The following is a 22,963-nucleotide window of genomic DNA, read 5'->3' as shown; positions in this document are numbered from 1 at the left end:
GACTGGGTGAACCAACTGGCCGGTCCCAACCTGGACGATCCGGTGAGAAATGCATTATAAAGATTCGTCACAGAACATTGTTAGTTACTGTATCAAAAAGAAGAGACGGCTCCGTAGCCAGAAAGCTTTTCGGAGTCGCGAGGAGGCAAGGTCAGGGCGCTGATAACGCCGGATTTATAGTGGGCTGTTTGTCCTCTGCCATTACAAGGCCGCCGAGTTCCAGGGTGGGATTCCTCCGTTTGGATACTTTTTTCATAATCACGTTATTCATCCAGCAGACAAACATAAAAGAGTACTCTGTTTTAGACCTAGAATCGGCCCCATTCGGCCCCCGTCTGGTCGCCCGTTTCTCCTGCTGTAAAGACTCAAACCTTAATCAGTCGTTGGTCTCATCTTAGATTCAGGAGCCGTATGTCTATCCCTTACATGTTTAATACCCTCACTGTATTACCCTCTACCACTTCTGCTGGGAGGCTCTTCCACTTATCTACCACCCTCTCTGTGAATTAAAGCTTCCTTACACTATATCTAATCCCATACAGCCCTGCATATGGACAACGGATATTAAACGCTGTGAATACTTTAATATCCGTTCTTTACCTGCAAGACATTTTAAAAAATATTGTTACCTTTAGAAGAAGTTGAAGCCAGAATAAGAATATCATAATAAAAAAATACGCAATAAATGATTTGGTTGCCATAGTAACCTCATAATAATTTTCATACACTAATGCAAATGAATTTTAATCATACACACGTTATATTATGTAGTAACACACAAACGCCAAATTAATAGTTACTCGTTTGTAATATATAATATTTGGGCAAAATATATGAAATGAGTCAATCAACAGACACCTTTATGTAAATAAATATATGAATAAATTACAAGAAGTCTGGCCCTCATTCTATTTAACAAATAATTCATCAAAAAAAATGTCCTAAAGGTGGAATTCTGGATAACTGATCTCCAGGATATGCGGCAGAACTAAAACACAAAATAAACAATTAGATAAAACGTGTAACATATGATGTCATTTGTTAGAAGGTAAGAAGGAAAAGAAACAGACAACTTTCTGAGCTTTAATTGAAGGGAAATTCTACAAATTCTGATGAAGGTCACCTTTTTTTACGCAACAACCCAAAATATAATTAACTCTAGCGATTCCACACCATAATATAAAAAAATATTTTAAAAAAATCAACAATTTAAAAAAAAAAAAAGACTTTACAGAACATTCTTTTTCTATTTCTGTGTTGCGATTGTAAGATTTAAATCCCATATTCCCGACAAAGAAGGTCGAAGGATTGCATTGAACGGTCTGGTGATTATACGAAGGTGGAAATAACATTCTATTCTTCTTCTTTTTCGGTGCAAGAACCCTTGATGCGTCTTCTGTCCGCGAATTCTGCTCCTTTTTTCACCCCGAGGCTTCACAATGTGTGATCGGATTCGTTTTCTTAGTACTCATCGTTATAAGGGAATTTAGGATGGTCCTCCAAGCTAAAGAAGACAAACCCAACAAAACAATTTCATTATCAGGCACTGCTTGCTTCGGCAGGCAAAGGGGGTCATAGGGTGGTAAGGGAGATCCTCTGATGACCCCCGGCTGCCCAAGGGAGCTCTTAGATCAATGGATTCCATCGCAGCTCCGCATGGCCATGTTGAGACACTCGGAGGGATACTGAGGGTGGTCACGCCTATGATCCCCAGGGCCGGACTGGCCCACCGGGGCCAGGAAGCGAGGTGATAAATATGTTGAATTGTATGAATTGGTGATAATTGTTGAATATTTGTATGACTATGAAGGAGGGTGCGCTGAGGGAGGGGTATTAAGATAATGGGGATATAATGATGGGAAGTGATGTTAGGGCACATGAAGATGGAGGGGGGTGATTGTGGTGTAATATGAGGTGATAATGGTTGGGGAAAGAAATGATGGTGGGGAGGAATATAATCATAGGGGTGTAAATATGGTGGTTGGGGGCTTAAGATTGTGGTTGGGTACTGGAATTAATTAGGATGTTGGGGGTATGATGATGGTCAAGGGCACCTCAACACTAACATATACATCCATACATACAGCCACTCTAACACCATAAACATACATATATTTACACATACCCACTAACACATGGATGCTTCCACACAATCTTACAACATACACATACAATTACATATACATACACACGTACTATACTTGTGTATACATACACACACACTCACTCTAACACCATACACTTACACACATGTACACAAACAAAGCCACTCTAACACCATGCACTTCTAAATATAAAAATACATCCATACGCAGAAATGGCGCCATGAAATATGGGGAGGGTATTCAATTATTTCCAGGGCAGGTTTTAATTCCCAGTCCGGCCATGCAGTTATCCCACCCCACCTCTAGCCACATACCCCAAAAGCAGGTGTCCCGATATGGCCATCTGGAATGTGGGGGGGGGTGTGCTAACAATAATTAAGGTTATAATGAGCATTTGTACTCACTCCTTAAGAATAATAAAGCGCATGTTCTTATTGAGTCCGTCGAGGGTTTTCATGTCTTCAGGACTTAACTCAAAGTCAAAAACCTGAAGGTGGAACGAGGTTTATTGTGCTGCGTTTCGGGGCTCTTAATATGAATAACATTATTATTGGTTGTTGGCCCTCCTTTTCACCCCAATACCTGGAAATTTTGTTTGATCCTCTCTGGCGTAAAGCTTTTGGCCAGAACCACGATTCCTCTCTGCAGCATGTAGCGCATGGCCACCTGCGCCGGGGTCCGATGAAGCTTCTCGGCAATTGTGTTTAGCACGGGGTCTTTGAGGAGAACCGGAGAATTTTGGTCGAACCTGGAAGACAAGGTGCAGGGGGGAAGGGTAAAATGTTTTATGATACATTGTATCACTTTGTACTTTGTATACATTGTATCACTCCAAATTTTATGTAACTTTACATTTTTTTATCATTATTAAAGGCATCAACTTTAACTAAAGACTCAATACTCCCTTGGACTTGTTAAGGTTTGAGTCTTTACAATAGGAATAACAGGTAGACCAGGTGGGCCGAATGGTTCGTTCACATTTTATGTTTTTATGATTTAGATCCCGTCCCCATAATTTTGTATAAAAAAAGCTACTTACCAATCCCCTTCCCTGCAAGAGCCCAGAACAAAGTACGCCACCAGAACAATATCATGAGCTTTGCAGAACTCAAGGAGTTTCGACTGATTGAGGTAAATGTGACACTCCACCTGCGGATAGATCGTAACAAATACAGATTAGGTACGACCTCACCAAAAGGTACAGGAGTCACCAAAATTTGGGTATACTGACAACTCCCATAATATGGCCGATGACCCCATTACTCAATGCTGTTGACCGTTCCGACACGTTTACCTTCCAGTGGCCCCCAAACCACTCAAGGACACAGCGGTCCAAGATGTATGGACCTCCTTGTTGTAATAGAAGGGGGATAAACCTAAATCCTAATCTATCGGTTCGGCCAGGCAACTGGGTTGGAAAAACTATGGAGTCGGCCGAAGTTCACCAATAGCTCCATGAATGGCTTGGAAACCAAATATCACCAGCTTGGAGAATGTTGGTTCACTTCTGATTACTGACCGTAGGAAAATGTCCAGCCTATGGGTGGCCCCCCATGCCCTTAAAGATAATAAATTCAAAAGGTAAAGCATAAAATCATATGAATTGAGTCTCCTCCACATTTCTTTTCACCCTGACCCATGACCTTTCAACACCATCTGTGGTCCAACCTCACAGATTGAAGAAGAGAGCTAAAGGTCAACACAAGCATGGCTTATCAAGTCTTACCTGGTTACAGACTGGTTTGTGCTTCAGTCCCGGCATGTTAAGTATCAGTTCCAGTTGACGTCGATTGAAGTTGGACACCCCGATGGATTTCACCAGTCCTGCGTCTTTACACGCCTCCAGAGCCTAAATAAAAATCATCAGACTCGGATGAATAATTCAGGTCCTGCTTTCTAAACTCAACCAGGAATTGTCCAGGAAGCCACGGAATTCTACGATACAAAGAGCACCGATAACGTCTCCATCATACGTCGGTTTCATACAACGGCCAAACAGAGCAATGAAATCCTAAAGGATATCCGGGCGAGGCGTAGAGCCGAAGGTTAAAGGCCATAATGTAAACTTATTAACGGGAAGTGACCAGGGGCCTGGAGATGTTCATCGAGAGGACCTCAGATGGTCAAACTATCATGGACTTCAATACTTCTTAACAACATGGTCTCCTGTCTTTGTAGAACTTGTGACGACAGACCCATGGCAGCTTAAAATGGTAGGGTAGTGTCAAGATTATTATTATTATTACTATTAATAATAATTTCTATTATTTTTTATTAATATTATATTTTATTGCGATAGCATCAACAATTCTTCCATGCTTCTCACAATCCATTCATTCAAAGGGTCTGAGAAAATTAGACCTTAGAGACTAAGACTAAGCCCTGCTCAAAAGAGCTTACAATCTAGATGAGAGTGGGAGGAATTCATTTGGAATAATATTAATTAGAATATTTATAATGTACAATTATGAATAATTTGGTGTTTCTTTTTAATAGAATGTTACGTAATTTCTCCGCAGCTTTGCATTCCTCGACCCAAAAAAAATCAAAAATTTGGTAAATGCAAATATTACCTTCCACGTGTCCCGAATATCTGTGTTGTGGTAAATGACTTTGCCGTTTTCATCTAACGGTAAGGGATCGTTTCCCGGCTAAAAAAAATTGTAACAAAAAAAATAATGCAATTTTTTTTTAATATTGAGGAATCAACTCATTGGAAGAAAAAAAATAACATTTGCTCAAAATGTGCTTAAACCTTAAATTCTATAGGGGAATGTATGATGAAAAGGTCCATGTAATCCAGTCCAAGGTCTTTTAGTGATTTTTCCAAAGCCGGGCGAACCAATTCTGGAGTATGGAATGTAGACCAAAGCTGAAAAAAAAGAGAAATAAAGAATTAACCCTGTATATCCGGCCAATATATATATATATATATCATATACAATATATATAAGATACAATATATATAATATATAATATAAGATTTAATGTATATGATAGCGGGGAGGTCCCTTTAAATGTATGTGATGTGTGGTCCCTATTCTTATTCTATCTCCTGCACCCGGTCAACTCCAGTTCTGGTTCGGCGAGCGTTCCAGGTGTCCAGGAAGCGACCCCATTGGTTTCTAAGCAGCCAATCAGTAAAGAGAAACATCGGACCATGGAGAAGTATTCTGCTGCAGATTTGAAGCTGCAGCTTCACCTTAAGGTAAGTTTTTTACGCAGGTCCTGGAGGGCTAGGATTAGTTGGGGCCGGATGGGGCTGATCTGCCGGCAGATTCAACGTTTTCAGTATATCATACTTTCCCGGTGTAGAATATTTCTTCCCGTTTCACCGTCCCGTTGGCAATCTTTGCTCTTATACCTCGGCCGACCTCCACCTCGTTACCGTACAGAAAGGCGCAGTCGATGTGCCGATATCCGGTTTCAATGGCCACTTTTGTACCCTCTTCAGCCAGGATTTTGGGAGACTAGTTCAAAGGAAGACAAAACGGGTATGAAGGGTGTATATAGAACTGTATTAATCTCTACCACCTCTGCTTGTAGGCTGTTCTGTTCATCTACCGCCCTCTCAATAAAGTAAAACTTCCATACACTGTATTTTTATTTTCTCCAACTTTGATCCCTTAATCCCTTTGATATTCACTACATAGTATCTGTTTAACAGTTAAAGCACTGAAAGTGTTAAACCCAGTTGGAGGCTGATTGGACGGATTGGAGTACATTTCGACTTCTAACTGTGGTTTTATCGTAGTCCGTTAGGGCAGACCAGACTGGCAGGGGGCCAGGGAAATGATAGCCTAACAACAGTTGGACAGGTAAAGGTGGCTAATCCTGCCTTTGAATTATAAATTTAAAAATAAACATCCAAATTTTAAAACGAACATATTGTTTAAGCGTTTAATTTTTTTCTGTACTGAGAGTGTGGTAGATAAGTGGAACAGCCTCCCAGCAGAAGTGGTAGAGGGTAATACAGTGAGGGAATTTAAACATGCATGGGATAGACATACGGCTCCTGAATCTAAGACGAGACCATAGGCGGATCCAGGGGGCAATGGGGCAAGTGCCTTTGCATGTGTGCGTCTGGGTAAGCCTGTTCTGTTTTTTGGGTATGTTAGTGTGTGTGAGTTAGGGTGAGTGTGTTAGTCTGAATGTGTGTGTTAGTATGAGTGTTTGGGTGTGTGAGTGTCTGTGAATATGAGTGTCTCGGGGTGTGAGTGTCTGGGGGTATGAGTATGAGTGTCTGGGGGTGTGAGTGTCTGGGCGCAAAAGTTTGAGTGTGTGAGTGTGTGAGTGTCTGAGTGTCTGGGTGTGTGAGTGTCTGGGTATGTGAGTGTCTGGGTGTGTGAGTGTTTTGGGGTTTGAGTCTTTACAGTAGGAAAAACGTACAGACTAGACGGGGGCCGAAGGGGTCCGATCTGCCGGAAGGTTCTATGTTTCTAAAGAATAACATTTAAATATATTTAATTAATTTGCAGAAGTTAGTTGGTAGATGTTCTTGGCAGTTGTGGCGCTCACCTTCTGCGGGGCGTAGGTACCGAACCCGACCACCGGCATCTTGTTCCCGTCGTTGAGAACAACGTAGGCGTTTGGGGAGGACATGGTTAGCGGAGGCTCTCAGATCCTGCAGGACTTACTGAGTCCTCCGAGTCGAACAGATTGTTTTTTTCCTGATTGAAACCAGACTCCGAGCTCAGCCCCTTCTGATGTCATCTACTCCCAGCCAATCGCGGCAGAGAGAGCAGCTGTGGGGCGTGTGAGTGCTTTTTTTTCCAGCTTTTCTATTGGTTTTTTGGGAGGGTTACCTTTCTTTACCAAAGAATTCATAATATTTTGGGTTGTCATTCTGACTCCTATGAACTCACCTGGTCCCTTTCATTCATTCGCCATGCTTTTTACTGTTGAAAGCCACTGGTCAGGAATGAGTTAAGCAGCTGCCCCTCTCAGTCAATAAATAGGCAGACTGCTTGGATCATGAAATGCTGTTACAATGTAACTACGACCTGTTATTTTATTATCATCATTACTGATTCCGGGGCTTCGCTGTGCAGTTATTGTATCCTCTCTATGGATAAAACATTTTATCGGCCGCAGCGCACTTCCACGCTGCAACAGCCCTTCCATTAACTGTCCGATTCACAAGAAAAATAATATTAACTCTTTAAGTGACCAAGCCATAAGTCCCATGACATTACCCACTTTGGGGTCCACCTTACTACTAGGGAGGGTTCACTCTTCGAGAGATCAACTTTTGACCGAGTCGTTAGAAGTCTCTGAATGGCCCGTTGGTGGTTTCTTCTGAAAAATCCCCAAATCTTCAAGTCTTCTGGGCCAACCTTTCCGAATCCCCCCTAAGCTCCTCACAAAGCTAACCCCAAAACGCAGACGGGGGCCATTCATTCGTACGGACGTTTACAATGATTCCTGGACAAACAAATGACATCATTTCATATGAAGTCTAGAAATTTTATTGAACAGAAATTTTACGCATTTTGATGACAGTCACTTCTTTTACGCATCAGCCGGGAATATTAACGATTCGGGCAAATCGTCTCCATATTATAAAAAATATCTATAAATATCAGCCACTTATAAACGAGCAGCTTCCGTCAGAATTCACAGGACGGAGCTTTGATGATTTCTTCTGTTCGGTGCAATAACCCTCGATGCGTCCGTCGGTGGACAAAGTGAATTCCGATCCTTTTTTCGCCCCATGGCTACCGTTGCACAATGTAATCAGTTTCTTAGTACTCATCGTTATAAGGGAACTTGGGGTGGTCCTCCCAGCTAAGGAAGAAACGACAAACCCAACAAAACAGATTAATAACGTATAACCCGCTCGGCTACTTACCGGTGTAAGTAATACGATCTTTTTTAATGTTAAATTAAATTAAATTTTGCCCCTGTCAGCGCATTTATCGGCATAGAAATTTAGGGTGTTATCTCAGTATTTAAACCCTGGTCATCTAGCGTGTAAATTAGAAAATTTCGGCCCAAATCTATGGGGCGACAGAAATAAAAAGGGCGATCTGTCCCTATTTGAGAGGGTTGTAGGAGGCGCAGAGCGGCCATACTGTCAGGGACTTGGGGTCCAACCGGCTCTGCTCTATTCTGCTTCTCAATGCCTGATTTATTGGGAATTAAATATTAATAATAGCATAAAAAGAAACACAGAACCTGCCGGCAGATCGGCCCCATCCGGCCCCTGTCTAGTTAAAAATAACTTTAACCTTTAATGCAGTTGGCCCGATTTACTTATAATTAAGAGTATTGTATAAATCAGAGGAGCGCCGGTACTCACTTTGAAATTCTGACATAGCGCATGTTCTTATTGAGTCCGTTGAGGGTTTTCATGTCTTCAGGACTTAACTCAAAGTCAAAAACCTGAAGATAGAACGAGGTTTAGTGTTTTGTGCGTCGGGCTCTTAGTGTAAATAACGTATAGCATTAATAAAGAATATTACAAAGGAAACATCTCTCTGCCTCCTAACCGGGTACAGTTTGCCCTACTGGCCGACCTTGGGCCCTCTTTGGGCCGGTTGAGGAGATCAGATCTCCCCTTCGTGACCGGCTCATGGACAGTATGGACCACTGTCCTTACCCCATAGCGTGCCGGGGGATGGCAGCAGATCCCACCATTCACGTAGGCAGCAGGGGCAGAGGTTATTGATGGGGGCGTCTAGGTCTGGTTTAGAGCCGTGCCTAACATATGTCTCTGTCTCCTTCCGTCCTTACAAAGGCTGCCTGAACTAATCAACAGCAACGAGGAACTTAATAGTATAGAGATATTGGCTGTACCTACGTGTCGAGGCCACCTCGACATTCCTGGCCTAATTAGAAATGTCCTTTTCTGAGATAATTTGCACCCCCCACAATACCTGGAAATTTTGTTTGATCCTCGCAGGTGTGTAGCTTTTGGCCAGAACCACGATTCCTCTCTGCAGCATGTAGCGCATGGCCACCTGCGCCGGGGTCCGATGAAGCTTTTCAGCGATTCTGATTAACACGGGGTCTTCCAGGAGAACCGGAGAATTTTGATCTATCCTGAAGGACGAGGTGAAGTAAAGTATACTTTATTATGCAGTGTATGACTTTATATAATATTCTCCTAATAAATTATCCATAAAATACATGAAATGCAAAGGAAATTAGGACCAATCACTTTATCTCAGCATGCAAAAATGTTTTCCCATGAAGCCGAGTTTCATACGTTACACGTAACATACTTATGGAGGTTCTGTCCCTTTAGGTGGATCGTATAGAGATGGAGACTCACCAATTCTCATCCCTGCTGGAGCCCAGCACAGAGTACGCCACCAGAGCAATATCATTCGCTTTGCAGAACTCCAGCATTTTAGACTGATTCAGGTAGATGTGACACTCCACCTGTGGATAGAATGGAACCATTTACGAGATCGCAACAACCCTATAAACGATGGATTCGGGCAAACGGACAGTAACCACAAATTGGCCGAGGACCTCAGTGCTCAATTTTGCCTTCTGGCGGCTCCCAAACCAAGGGCTGATAAAGCAACACATGCTATGTTTATGGAGGTCGAACAAGAAGGAACTTTAAGAGAGCTAAATGCAAACAGCTGGTGATACCTGGTTACAGACTGGTTTGTGCTTCAGCCCCGGCATGTTAAGTATCAGTTCCAGTTGACGTCGATTGAAGTTGGACACCCCGATGGATTTCACCAGTCCTGCGTCTTTACACGCCTCCAGAGCCTAAAGAAAAATCATCAGACTCGGATGAATAATTCAGGTCCTGCTTCCTAAACTCAGCCCTGAATTGTCCAGGAAGCCACGGAATTCTACGATACAAAGAGCACCGATAACGTCTCCGTCATACGTCGGTTTCATACAACGGCCAAACAGAGCAATGAAATCCTAAAGGATATCCGGGTGAGGCGTAGAGCCGAAGGTTAAAGGCCATAATGTAAACTTATTAACAGGAAGTGACCAGGGGCCTGGAGATGTTCATCTGGAGGACCTCAGATGGTCAAACTATCATGAGCTTCAATACTTCTTAACAACAATGCATGCGGGGCTGTCAGCATCGTCTACTCCATGGTCTCCTGTCTTTGTAGAACTTGTGACGTCAGACCCATGGCATGTCCTCCGTAAACACAAAAGATCTTAAATCGTAGGGTAGTGACAATATTTGTTTTGGGGGGGGGGTCATGAATCATCTAAATCAGACATTTACAATTATTTCTAATGTTATGATTTTTAATAGAATGTTATGTTATTTCACCAGAAGACCAAAGCTCACCTTCCACGTGTCCCGGATATCTGTGTTGTTGTAAATAAGTTTGCCGTTTTCATCTACTGGAAAGAGATCATCTCCTGGCTGATAATAATAATAATAATAAGAATAATAAAAATAATAATAATAATAATAAAAATAATAATAATTAAAAAAAAGTAACAAAACCAATTAAAATATTTTCCACATGCCTAGATAAACAAACCTTAAATTCTACGGGGGAATGTATGATGAAAAGGTCCATGTAATCCAGTTCCAGAGCTTTCAGGGATTTCTCCAAAACCGGACGAACCAATTCTGGAGCGTGGAACGTGGACCAGAGCTGAAGCAAAGAGACGGAGACGAGGTGAGGTTCCGTGGATGCCTAGAATTAACCCCCTAAGCCACTGCTTCAAAATCTCTTGTTAGCTGATCGTTCCCATTGGTTTCAAGCAGCCAATCGGTGGCTTGAAATAAATATATAGTTTTCAGTATATCATACCTTCCCGGTGTAGAATATTTCTTCCCGTTTCACCGTCCCGTCGGCAATCTTGGCTCTTATAGCTCGGCCGACCTCCACCTCGTTACCGTATATAAAGGCGCAGTCAATGTGCCGATATCCGGTTTCAATGGCCACTTTGGTACCCTCTTCAGCCAGGCTTTTGGGAAACTAATTCAAAAGGCGGATAAAATTAGGAATTTCTAAATAATAATCGTAACATCATCATCGTTATTTATCGGCATAATACAGGATAAGCCCGGCCACGACTGTAAAAGATCATTAAAAGCCGATCGCTTTATTGGGGGAATCAGGCTCCCTGTAGTGCCAACAGGTCCCAGTGAGTGTGTGTAAGTGTGTGTGTGTTAGCCTGAGTGTGTATGTGTAAGTGTGTGTGTGTTAGCCTGAGTGTGTATGTGTAAGTGTGTGTGTGTTAGCCTGAGTGTGTATGTGTAAGTGTGTGTGTGTTAGCCTGAGTGTGTATGTGTAAGTGTGTGTGTTAGCCTGAGTGTGTATGTGTAAGTGTGTGTGTTAGCATGAGTGTGTGTTTGTAAATGTGTCTGTGTTAGCCTGAGTGTGTATGTGTAAGGTGTGTGTTAGCCTGAGTGTGTATGTGTAAGTGTGTGTGTTAGCATGTGTGTGTAAATGTGTCTGTGTTAGCATGAGTGTGTGTGTTTGTATACATATGTTTGTAGCATGAGTGTGTATGTATGTGTGTTAGTGTGAGAGCGTGTAAAATGTGTCCCATTGTGTATGTTATCGAGGGGGGCCAAAAGGTGCCCTGTGCATGGGGTAGACATACGGCTCCTGAATCTAAGACAAGATCAACGACTGATTAAGGTTTGAGTCTTTACAGCAGGAGAAACGGGCGACTAGACGGGGGCCGAATGGGGGCCGATCTGCCTGCAAATCCCTGAGTCAGGTAGAATCAGGCTGTGAAGGAAACTAACATTATATGATTATGATAATCAATGAGTGATTCCCATGGACACCTAATCTGTACATGGGGCGTGTATGTGGTGTTGATTTAGTGCATTGTATACTCTAGGTCATAAGTTGCATCAGCCTCTACCCCCTCTGCTGGGAGGATGTCCCACTTATCTACCATATGCCTAGTAAAATAAATCCCCTACACACTGTGTTTCATTTTGTTCAGCTTTTAGGCACCTCCTCGGCTGATCTCATAGAAATATACCCACTATATCACTTTAACAGTATAAGCATGACGGCACTGAAAGAGTTACCCGCAGCTTGAAGCTGATTGGATGTACGAGTACAAGTGGACTATTCTAATCACATTCTTATCATAGTCCATTAGGGTTGGATAGACTGGAAGAGGGCCAGGGAAATAATATTTGAATTAGAAATTTGCTGTATTTGAATTAGAAATTTGAATAAACATACTTTAAATTAAGAGCACCTATTCTTTTTTACTTTACTGAGAGGGTGGTAGATAAGTGGAACAGCCTCCCAGTAGAAGTGGTAGAGGGTAATCCAGTGAGGGTATTAAACATGCATGGGATAGACATACGGCTCCTGAATCTAAGACGAGACCAACGACTGATTAAGGTTTGAGTCTTTACAGCGGGAGAAACGGGCGGCTAGATGGGGGGCCGAATGGGGCCGGTTCTATGTTTTTAAAGAAGAAGAAGAAATCCGAAGTCCCGCAGCTGTGGCGCTCACCTTCTGCGGGGCGTAGGTACCGAATCCGATCACCGGCATCTTGTTCCCGTCGTTGAGAACAACGTAGGCGTTTGGGGAGGACATGGTTAGCGGAGGCTCTCAGATCCTGCAGGACTTACTGAGTCCTACGAACCCCGGGCAGATCGTTTTTGACAGTGAAATCTGGGCTCAGCCCCTTCCGAGCTGATAACTCCCCCAACCAATCACACCGAAGGCAGACTGCAGGGTGTGTGAGTGCATTTTTTACCTTATTTCTTTAGTTTTTTGTATTGTTTTGTTTCATGAAAAAGAAACCAATATATTTTGCACGGTCATTCTGACTCCTGTGAACTCGCTGTGCCCTTCATTCATTCGCTGCACTTTAGCTGTCACAAGAGACCGGTGAGGAAGGAGTTAAGCAGCCGCCTCTTCCCCTCCCAGCGGCAAATATTTGGAGTGTTGGAAAAATACTGCTACAATGTAACGACAGCTTGTTACTAAACTTGGTTACCATTCATTATTCCGCCCCGGTCTTCGGTGTTAAATTTAGGGTCACCTTTAATTTGTTTTAGACCCAGGAAAGTAGATTCCCGCCATCAAAAGGGGTAATATTGACCTAGAATGTCACTCCAGATTGGCCCCATTCGGCCCCCGTCTAGTCGCCTGTTTCTCCTGCTGTACACTCCTTGGTCTCGTCTTAGATTCAGGAGCCGTATGTCTATCCCATGCATGTTTAATACCCTCACTGTATTACCCTCTACCACTTCTTCTGGGAGGCTGTTCTACTTATCTAGCACCCTCTCAGTAAAATGAAAGTGAGATATGAGTCAAAATCCAGATATTAGCACAAATGGCTAAATCACGGAAATTAACCACGATCAAGCTCGTGCATCTAGGAATTGTTCTTTACCAAAAAATCTCTTAGAAGACACAGGTCTCGAGGGTAACAAGAAGAATGCCCCCCAAGGGTGCTCTTGTGGTCTCCTACTAACCTCAAGTCAAGCATTTGGCTCAAGCCCAAACCAACCCACCTTGTCGAACGTTAGCACCGAACCAGGAGATAGATTGGGAAGCTCCACTGCACGAGGCCATGAAATGCGTTGGGTAAGGTGGTCACGGAAACAGTAATCATTATAACCTGCATGTTTCTAACTGCAACCAGTGGCCTAGACCAATAGTACCCATTTACAATATGGAGTGGCAGAATGTTGAGCTATGATGTCATGTCCAGCCATGCAGCACGAGGAAGAGGACCTCCGATGGAAGGTATGCTTAGGGTGAGGACAGAACCCCGAATAACTATACAAATTACTGTGACTATGGTGACTCCAAGATGGCGGCTTACGGTGGGGTTTATGTATAAAGAGTGGTGCCCCTGCTGGTTGCTTCGCTTTGCACCAGAACACCTCTTTACACAATTTCTTCCCCTTTTAGTTTCTTCCCGTTTCTATAGAGATAAGAGCGAAAATGTAAATGCAGGCAAATTAGAGACAACCCCAGCCATGGGGCAACTGACCAACAAGACGGTGTAAAAACATGGATTAACCAAACTCACAAATCTAGTGTGCCCTCCCCCCCTCCTCGGAGCTCTTTCTCAAACTAGAACTGGAGCTGGCTGGCAGTCAGGCCAGATCAAGGCCATTGGGGCCCTGGAGCAATTGGACAAAAAGGGCCCCTCTTGTTGTCCCTCCCATGAGGTACTTTCCACACCCACTGCTTGGCTCCTGAATGCCCTTTATGCCGGAAAGCGACGGGGAGCACAGTGAAGGAGCTACTGACAGGGCGTGACCTTTAGCTCCTGTGAAATGATGTCACTTCCTGGCACCGTGTCAGCGAGGGAGCCACTTCTGTCCACATCCTGTAAGTACCGAGCTGTATGGGCCCTTCACAGCACTGGGGCCCTGGGCAATTAATGTGGGAACTCTTGTGGTTTTGCCCCGAGTTTCAGGGTGAAGCGACGCGTCACTGAGTGTCTTCGAGTCACCGCGGGGGAACCTCAAGGTCACAGGACCGGTGTTGTGGCAAACCCCACTCGCCTCCCACTTCCCCTCCAAAAATGGTGGCAGGACCACCCACACTGTTGGCAGGACCACCCACAATGTTGGCAGGACCACCCACTAACGATTGATGGAGCGCACCTTCGCTCTACGTTAGTCCTCAGTCACCCTGCTTGACCACAGCAGCAGAGACAGAATTCCACGCAAGACGAGGTCAACTGAAATGACATACTATAATTATAGTTTTAGCTCCTGCTCTAAAGGCCACTCAACCCGGTCCTGGACGATTCCCAAGTCCCAGACAGCAACTTCACATAGATTAACATTAACCCTTAAATAAACACTTATCATAAATGGGACTTTATTGAGCTCAGATAACAGAGCGAGAACGGCTAATATGCAGCTGCCTGAAAACGTTATATTATGGGGCAAAAACTAGAACTAACTACAGAAAATGAACTTGCACATTTTTTAAACGTTGCCCTATAAAAACACATGTACCTGGCATTTTTTTTTTACATTTTTAACCCTTTAAAGAAAAGACCCTTGACCTTTTGTCGCAATGTTAGCGTTCACTATGACTTTGTGCTTTCTTATGTAATTCTGTGATTAATGACATAAGAAGGAAGCCGAAGGTTAAAGTGTTTTCTTAAAGAAACAGGAAAAACAGAAAAAAAAAGTTCATTGTTAAATGGCACCAAACAATAAAGGCAAGGTCCTATAATCAGGACAATACGGTGTCCCCCCCCCTAAATTATTTCTGGGAAGGGTTTTGGGACCCTACTGGGGGTCGTGTTTCTAACGCCGGGTCTCTTTAAAATGAGCAGAATTGGTGGAACGGCACCTTTAACAAACCTGGTGAGAAAGTGTTTGGTAAATACCGTAACGTGTTAAAAAAAAGATTAAAATCTGTGAATTTAGTTCTCAGGACAAGCCTGCTAGTCTGGTAACGTCAAAGCGACTAGTTTAACCTCTTCACTGCCAGCATACTTTTCTATCAATGTCACCTTGAGAGAACCAATGCTAACATATTTCTTGATGCATATGTCCCAAGTGTTTCACATCACTCAGAGTTGCGAGGAGGCCAACTCTATGATGCGATGGATGTCTGTACTGTAACATCAGGACACTTGGCAGGTATGGAAATGTGAAGCGCTGTGCTATAAGTGCCTTTTGGTTGCATATAAATAAATTAAGTGACTCTTTGATGAAAGTTTGATGAAAATGGGCAGGTTGTCCAATAAAAAAAATTGACAAAAAAAAAACCGGCACATATTTTAGACTTTATGAAACGCCACTTTTTTTTGGTTATTCCGGGTGTTTTAAAGATGTTTGCATCGGAGTCCATGCATGGAACACGCATTAAAAAATAAGGTTTTGGGGACTAGACCTTCCTTTATTAGCAGATCAGAAAACTTTGAATAAGTGTCATTTTTCATGATAACAAATGTCCTCTGAAACTCCAGTTTTTGGAACAAGTGGTTAATATTCGTCATGATAGGGGTAATCAGGGTGATCCTTCCACCTGCCAAATAAAAAAGAATAAAAATTTATCAAGTTTAGGATAGAAAGAGACGTTCCCATTTATTTATATTATATTTTTCCTTGAAATTAAAATACCTCCCATAATTCAAGATAGAAACACAGAATCTGCCGGCAGATCGGCCCCATCCGGCCCCCGTCTATTCGCCAGTTTCTCCTGCTGTAAAGACTCAAACCTTAATCAGTCGTTGGTCTCGTCTTAGATTCAGGAGCCGTATGTCTATCCCATGCATGTTTAATCCCCTCACTGTATTACCCTCTACCACTTCTGACCAAAACGGCAAAAGAGGACCTCTTTTATTTAAGGGGCGTGGTTGGGGTGTGGCTAGGGGCAGGGCTTGAGCGTGACTTTTTATGTGACTTTGGAAAGTCATCGCGATAATGGCTGCCTGATTCCAGCCAATCACAGCAGGCCCGCTACTCACACTTCCATGGTATCATAACGCAAATCTTTATTCAGCCCGACCAAAACGTTCATATCTTCCTCCGGCAACTGGAAATCTAATACCTAAAAATAACAAAAAATGTGTGGTTTATATCACTCCAAATAAACAGGATTTTCAGAAATTCTGCAAAAAAAAAATTTTTTTTCTCCCGATAAACCGCAGCGCTGTAAATTTTCTTAACCGCTCAACATTTTTTTAATGTTAACAAATAAAATATGTATTTTTGCTGCATATTTTTTGACATAAGGTTTAATTTTGGTGATGTGTTTTTTGTTTTTTTTTGTACCTGAAAGTTTTGCTTGATCCTAACGGGGTTGAAACTTTTGGCCAGGACGACGATGCCTCTTTGCAGTAGGAAGCGCAGGGCTACCTGGGCCGCGGTCCGGTTGTGCTTCTTCGCAATTTCATTCAGTACGGGGTCTTCGAGGAGGATGGGGGCGCTTTGGTCTATCCTGGGAAATGCAACATTTTTAAATATTGCCGTTCTGAAAAATGGGGTTTCATCTAGATTTCACTTTTACGAGACGAATTGCACGAGACGAGTGGATATTATGTAGACGGGGGTAATTAGAAACCACGGGGCCCCGGGTTTAAAAATTGACCTAGGGCCCCCAACCTCACCAAGCAACCACCTGTGCCCCTAAACAGCTTGTGAGTGCCACATTTGCCCCTAAACAGCTTGTGAGTGCCACATTTGCCCCTAAACAGCTTGTGAGTACCACCTTATTTAACAGCTTATTTAAGCCATCTTTGCACCAAAAACAAAACTGGTCCAGGTCGGTAGGGCCCTTTCTGAACAATTTGGAACCAGCACGAGAAGACAGGAGCAAGTGGTCTTCCAGGACCCCCTGAAGTTCTGCCCCTTTACCTACTCCTGGAGACCTGGTCAATGGAGCTGATACCGGGGAGAGGCGGACGAAGAAAGAAGAAAGAGGCAAGAGAAGAAGTGGACCTCTGGGAAAGGAGACAGGGACATGGAATCGGTCGGTGGAGAAGGTACCCCTTGGGATCCCTGTGTGCCACCTCCTTAATGAGTGCCACTCGGGGCAAACCACCCCCAAGTACTCCACTGCCTTTATGAATACTCATCGTTCGCTTTTAATATGAGTGAAAGTTATAGATTTTTATTTACCCAACATTATTGCACTAAATAATTTTTCTAATTTAATTTCAGTTACGCCCCGGAGCGATAAATTTCCAATAAAAATGACTTTAATGCTTCAATTTACAATCTAAATAAATACGGATGAGCACTGAGAGCACTTTCTTTTTTTGTGGAAATTTGTATTTTTTTTTCTCATACCTTATGATGATTGTGATTTTTTGTTTGTCACATGCTAAGTTCCATCACTTTATGAGTCTCGTGTAACTGAAGCAAACAGTCCTAAAATCATTCATTTCCTTAATAAGTTCTTCATTTACTTAATAACCATAAAATTAACCATTAGGACACCAAGGCCATAGGAAGGTGATATATAAAATAGATGGGTAAGAGGGGAAATTTTATGTAATTTTAAATGAATATTAATTTGAGTTGAATAAGCAATAATTTGGTATAGGGGGGCGTTCATTTAATTAGATATAAGTTTGCTGGGGGGGGGTTATTTAAAGGTAACAATGTTGCTAGTGTGTATGACTGTCGGCATAACTGGAAAGTTTATGGCTCTGGCTACCCGGAGCCCCCCGCGCGGGATGCAGGTGGGATGTCCCGCTGACATTGGTGGGAGGTCCCGCTGATGTCGATGGGCCGTCCCGCCATTGTTGGAGGGGATGTGGGCGGGGAGCGGGGCGTGCCGTGACATGGAGTTTCCCCGCAGTGACCCGGAGACCCTGAGAAGCGGAGCTGGACCCGGAGTCTTTCGGAGAATGTATAGGGGGATTAAATATGAGTGTTCTCTTACCAGGCCCCGTCCCGGCTGGAACCCAGGGTGCTGTACCCAACAAGGAGAATGTTCTGAGACCTGCAATACTCCAGCAGTTTGCTCTGATTCAGGTACAGGTGGCACTCTACCTGCATACACGACAGAAACGTCACAAAATGAGAACATTTCTTATTAAAACAGATAAATGATGTCAGACGTTCTTCAACTAAGAAGCGCCGACTGTCGAGGGGGCCTCTCATCCAAAAGCCTGTGTTGTGCAAATCTTCCCAGACGTTTGAGGTCACCAAGTTGGGTCACCTGTTTTGGTGGGTGGGGCAAAGGGCAAGCTGGCATCAAGGTGGGTGGGGCCATGTAGAAGTGGGCAGGCCAGGGGTGTGGTCATTTACCTGGAAGAGCCATCCGGGAGCTGGAACAGCACAGACCTCCTTGGCTGGTCAGGGAACATCAGGTGATCTCCAGAACTGGCCCATTGTTTATACATCATACAGGGCTAGCTAAGCCCTTCTCACTGCGTTTGGCCCTTCATAATGCATAATATAATAACGATAATAAAAACTCCATCGTTACCTGGTTACAGACCGGCTTGTGCTTCAGTCCCGGCTTGTTGAGGATCAGCTCCAGCTGCCTACGGTTAAAGTTGGAAACGCCAATGGACTTCACCAGCCCCGCGTCTTTACACTGCTCCAGAGCCTGCGGGATCATGGGTAGTAATGGCAGCACAAGACTCTTAATGTTCCTTTTCTGACAAGGCTTAATGGGATCTTAAACGCTGCAGAACAATGCAACGGTAGATAAGGGTTCCCTCCCAGCTTTGGTGGTAGAAGCTAATACAGTGAGGGTATTAAACGTGCATGGGATAGGCATCCGGCTCCTAAATCTAAGACGAGACCAACGACTGATTAAGGTTTGAGTCTTTACAGCAGGAGAAGCAGGCAGACTAGACGGGGGCCGAATGGGGCCGATCTGCCGGCAGATTCTATGCAATTAGAAAATGTTATTCTGAAAGTAGTACTCACCTCCCACGTGTCACGGATATCAACATTGACATAGATATTTTGATAGTTGTTATTCAGTGAAAACAGATTATCTCTAGGCTTCAATAAAACAAACAAACATTATATTAAATATTCTCTAGTCTAAAGTTTTAGGTGCCGTCCCACTTAGAGAAAACATGAATGTTAAAAGTATGTTAAAATGAACCCTAAACCTTAGCAGAGCCAATGCCCAGAAGCTTTGAACACCAATCAGTGCCTGCTTTCGGGTCACCTGACAATTAAGAGTTCCCAGCAAAATTTTAAATGAGGCCAAAGTTAACAGTATTAGAAATGTTAGAAAAGCGTAAGTGGAACAGCACCTTTAACCAGCCGAAGCTGACATTCTGTAAGATCTTCTAAGCGGCGAAGGAGATCCATTACCTCAAACGCTAAGGGGGTGTGAATAATAAAGAGGTCCATGTAATCCAGTTGAAGGTCTCTTAGTGACTTCTCCAGGGCTGGACGCACAAGCTCGGGGTTATGGTGAGTTCCCCACAACTGAAATTAGGAAGCGTAATGTTAATTAATAATTAGTGTTTGATTTAATATCACGAGAATTTTTTATTTTTTGATAATTATTGCATTCAATTGTTTGTTTTTTCCCCCATTAATCAGCTATCTTGGGTCAAAGGCTTACTGGTCTCTGGTCACACCATGAATGGGTCAACTTATTGGATCGCCCCCAGCCTCATGTTTCTTTTAACCCCACTCCCTAGGTTCTAGGCGCCCCAAAATTTGAGGGGTGACCCCTTATCCCCACTGCTCGTTAAAAAAATAGTAAGTAATTAGTGGTGACACCAGTAGAAGTTGGGCTTTATGATGGTGTTCCTCCACCTTGGACAATCTGGTGGGATGACTTGGTCTCAATCACCCTGGTTTTTATACTTATGTCCCCGTTTACCTTCCCAGTGTAGAATATTTCCTCTCTTTTCACCGTTCCGTCCTCAATCTTCCTCCTAATGGCTCTTCCAACTTCTACCTCGTTGCCGTAAATACCGGCGGAGTCTATGTGACGATAACCGACTTCAATGGCTAGTTTTGTAGCCTCCTCCGCCAGGCTCTTCGGAAACTAGAAATAATGAACTATCCCAGGTTAAGACATTCTTACACCCCCCCCCCACACACACACACACACACCCTGACGGGACTGCTTTTCCTCCCCAGTCTGGTGCTGGGTTTAGGACTGCATTTTTAGAGAATAACCTCGTTTCCCTTTAGGTGGCAAACAGCCCATGATGCTCACCTTCTCGGGAGCGTACGTGCCGAAGCCGGTCACTGGGATGGTGTGTCCGTCATTCATCAGTCTATAAGGATCCACAGACATGGTTGGGGTTCTGAGGCTGCGACGGTTTACGGGAATGTTGTGCTGCCCTCTAGTTTTGGAGCAGACGGTCTCTTTTAGACGGCTCTCATAGAGGATCGGGAAGACCGGCCAAATTCCAAAGTTCTAATAGAGTCAATAGCTCTCCATGTAGAGCCCTCCAGCGGCTGAGCAGCTGATCCTCCAGCGAGTTGCTGTAACCCTTGGCAGGGAATCGTTCTCAGCTAACTCAGTTCATGCGGTGTAGCTTGTTGTGCCGCGCACAAGACCCCCACACACATATGGAAAGGCTGCATTTGTGGGAGGGGGTCTTAGGGGGTAATTTGTTTGTGGGCATTTGGTTACTGCTGAGCGTCTCCTTAGACTTTGCAGGAGGTTCATCGTCTCTCTACCAGGGGCGTCAAGTTACATTTCCACGGTGTCCTGTCTCTGCACATCCATATCCTTCACTGCTCCTCGCCCAGTCATAGATGGGGGGGAGGGGAGGAGAGAGAGATGGAGAGAGGGGGAGAAAAGGGGGGGAGAGAGGGGAGGAGCAGAAGGGGGAGATGGGAGGAGAGAGGCGGGGAGAGAGGAGGAGAGGAGAGGGGGGGGAGAGGCAGAGGAGAGAGGGGAGGAGAGAGGAGAGAGGGGGAGAGGGGAGGAGAGAGGAGGGGGAGAGGGGAGGAGAGAGGAGGGAGAGAGGGGAGGAGAGAGGAGGGAGAGAGGGGAGGAGAGAGGAGGGAGAGAGGGGAGGAGAGAGGGGGAGAGAGGCGGGAGAGAGGAGGGGGGAGAGAGGAGGGGAGAGGGGAGGAGAGAGGAGGAGAGAGGGGGAGAGGGGAGGAGAGAGGAGGGGAGGAGAAGGAGAGGGGGATCTCATGCCATGCAGGTGCTTCACTGAGCAACTCATTTCTTTGGCCCCTTTCCTACATACGTTTTTGGGGTACTAAGTTTAATTGGTTCTCCTAGCTCTGCGTAGAATTTTATTTATCAAAATCAGCAGCAAGAACCCAGCGCTTGGTGAACAAACTATATGAATATGGCATTCCTCCCAAGTGTCCTGATTTTCACGAGGCAATCCAGGTTTTTTTTCGGGCACTAGACGCGCTTCTCTGCCCCACTGTTTGCCTTTTGCCAGTGGAATCATTTAGTGATTCTTTGGGGCACAAAACAGTCCTGGTCATGAAGGTGTTAAACCAGCGAAAGGGGCCACGAGCCAAAACTCACAAAAAAACCAAACAAGATATACTGTAATAACTTGGAAGAGAAAGCTGAAAACTATGAAAGAGCCAGAAATAATATTTTTCAGTGTTCTGATCCAGCTTTTTTTTTTCTTTTTTTTCAAAACAACATTTTTCAAAAGTTGAAGGCCATTTCTGTTCCGCAGAGAATGTTTAGAATTGGGTTATTTGGACAGACAAGGAAGAATTTATATAAATGCTCTGACGTCAGCGGAATGTAATGGGTGGGACGCTCACGCTTGCAATTTGGACACTGGAAATGTTGGGGGGGCTCAGAAGGCATCACTGCTCTCTCTCTATGCTATCAAACCATTACACGGTGAATGGAACCCAGTCATCTGATTGTGGCTGAACGCTATGAAGTATTAGGACCCCCGCTCACTCACCGGCATCCCATGAACCTCTAGCTGGGTTACAACAATGTCCTTCAACTACAGTGCTCAACAGAGTATCCCTAAACAGAATGCAGCTGCCACCCTAAACCTCCCAAGTGCTCCTCTTTGAGCCCCAAATCCCTATCCCTCTTTTTTCTGTCCTGATTCCCTCTTTCCTCCCTTGATGCCCCTCTTTCCTCGCTTGAAGCCTTCTTTCCTCCCTTGATGCCCCTCTTTCCTCCCTTGAAGCCTTCTTTCCTCCCTTGATGCCCCTCTTTCATCCCTTGAAGCCTTCTTTCCTCCCCTGATGTCCCTCTTTCCTCCCTTGAAGCCTTTTTTCCTCCCCTGATGCCCCCCTTTTCTAGGAGCTCAGAATGTTTGCTGGGTATGAGGGTATCGCAGGGTTCTACAGCCCTAAAAGCCCCGATAATGTGTATAGAAACGGCTTTATAAATTAGACATTGTAAATAAAGTACGGTATATTGTTCTTCCTCTTAGTGGAATTTCTGTTTTATATTATATTGATTTCTATAGCGCCATCATATTCCTTGGTGCTGTACAATGGGTAAAAAGTAGTCCATCGCCGAACAACTTGGATTTACAGAAACAATAGGTAAGGAACGCCAGACTCA

The 22,963-nt window shown here is 44.1% G+C and overlaps 1 protein-coding gene across 1 annotated transcript; it reads right to left on the bottom strand.

Annotated features, from left to right (window-relative positions):
- Window positions 1-1,069: 1,069 nt before the first annotated feature.
- Window positions 1,070-20,977, bottom strand: LOC128490298 (uncharacterized). The gene is made up of 27 exons (XM_053462127.1): window positions 20,660-20,977; window positions 20,318-20,485; window positions 19,798-19,914; window positions 19,399-19,476; window positions 18,950-19,072; window positions 18,401-18,510; window positions 16,786-16,951; window positions 16,479-16,561; window positions 15,997-16,036; window positions 12,536-12,631; window positions 10,856-11,023; window positions 10,580-10,696; window positions 10,381-10,458; window positions 9,711-9,833; window positions 9,382-9,491; window positions 8,984-9,149; window positions 8,407-8,489; window positions 7,726-7,822; window positions 6,624-6,719; window positions 5,408-5,575; window positions 4,861-4,977; window positions 4,679-4,756; window positions 3,832-3,954; window positions 3,145-3,254; window positions 2,688-2,853; window positions 2,510-2,592; window positions 1,070-1,504 (listed from the first exon to the last, which is right to left on the bottom strand). Exons 1-27 carry the CDS (start codon window positions 20,738-20,740, stop codon window positions 1,462-1,464), a joined length of 2,988 nt encoding a protein of 995 aa, XP_053318102.1. The 5' UTR covers window positions 20,741-20,977; the 3' UTR covers window positions 1,070-1,461.
- Window positions 20,978-22,963: the final 1,986 nt, after the last annotated feature.

The sequence above is a fragment of the Spea bombifrons genome, chromosome 4 (genome assembly GCF_027358695.1).
Source record: "Spea bombifrons isolate aSpeBom1 chromosome 4, aSpeBom1.2.pri, whole genome shotgun sequence".
NCBI lineage: Eukaryota > Metazoa > Chordata > Amphibia > Anura > Pelobatidae > Spea > Spea bombifrons.
This window is presented reverse-complemented; position numbering and strand designations above follow the sequence as displayed.

Coding starts and splice junctions, on each gene's coding strand:
- LOC128490298 (XM_053462127.1), bottom strand. CDS start 20,740: ATGTCTGTGGATCCTTATAGACTGATGAATGACGGACACACCATCCCA. Junction 16,037..16,478: donor CGTTATGATACCATGGAAGT/GTGAGTAGCGGG, acceptor TTTATTTGGCAG/GTGGAAGGATCACCCTGATT. Junction 10,697..10,855: donor AAATATTCTACACCGGGAAG/GTATGATATACT, acceptor TCTTTGCTTCAG/CTCTGGTCCACGTTCCACGC.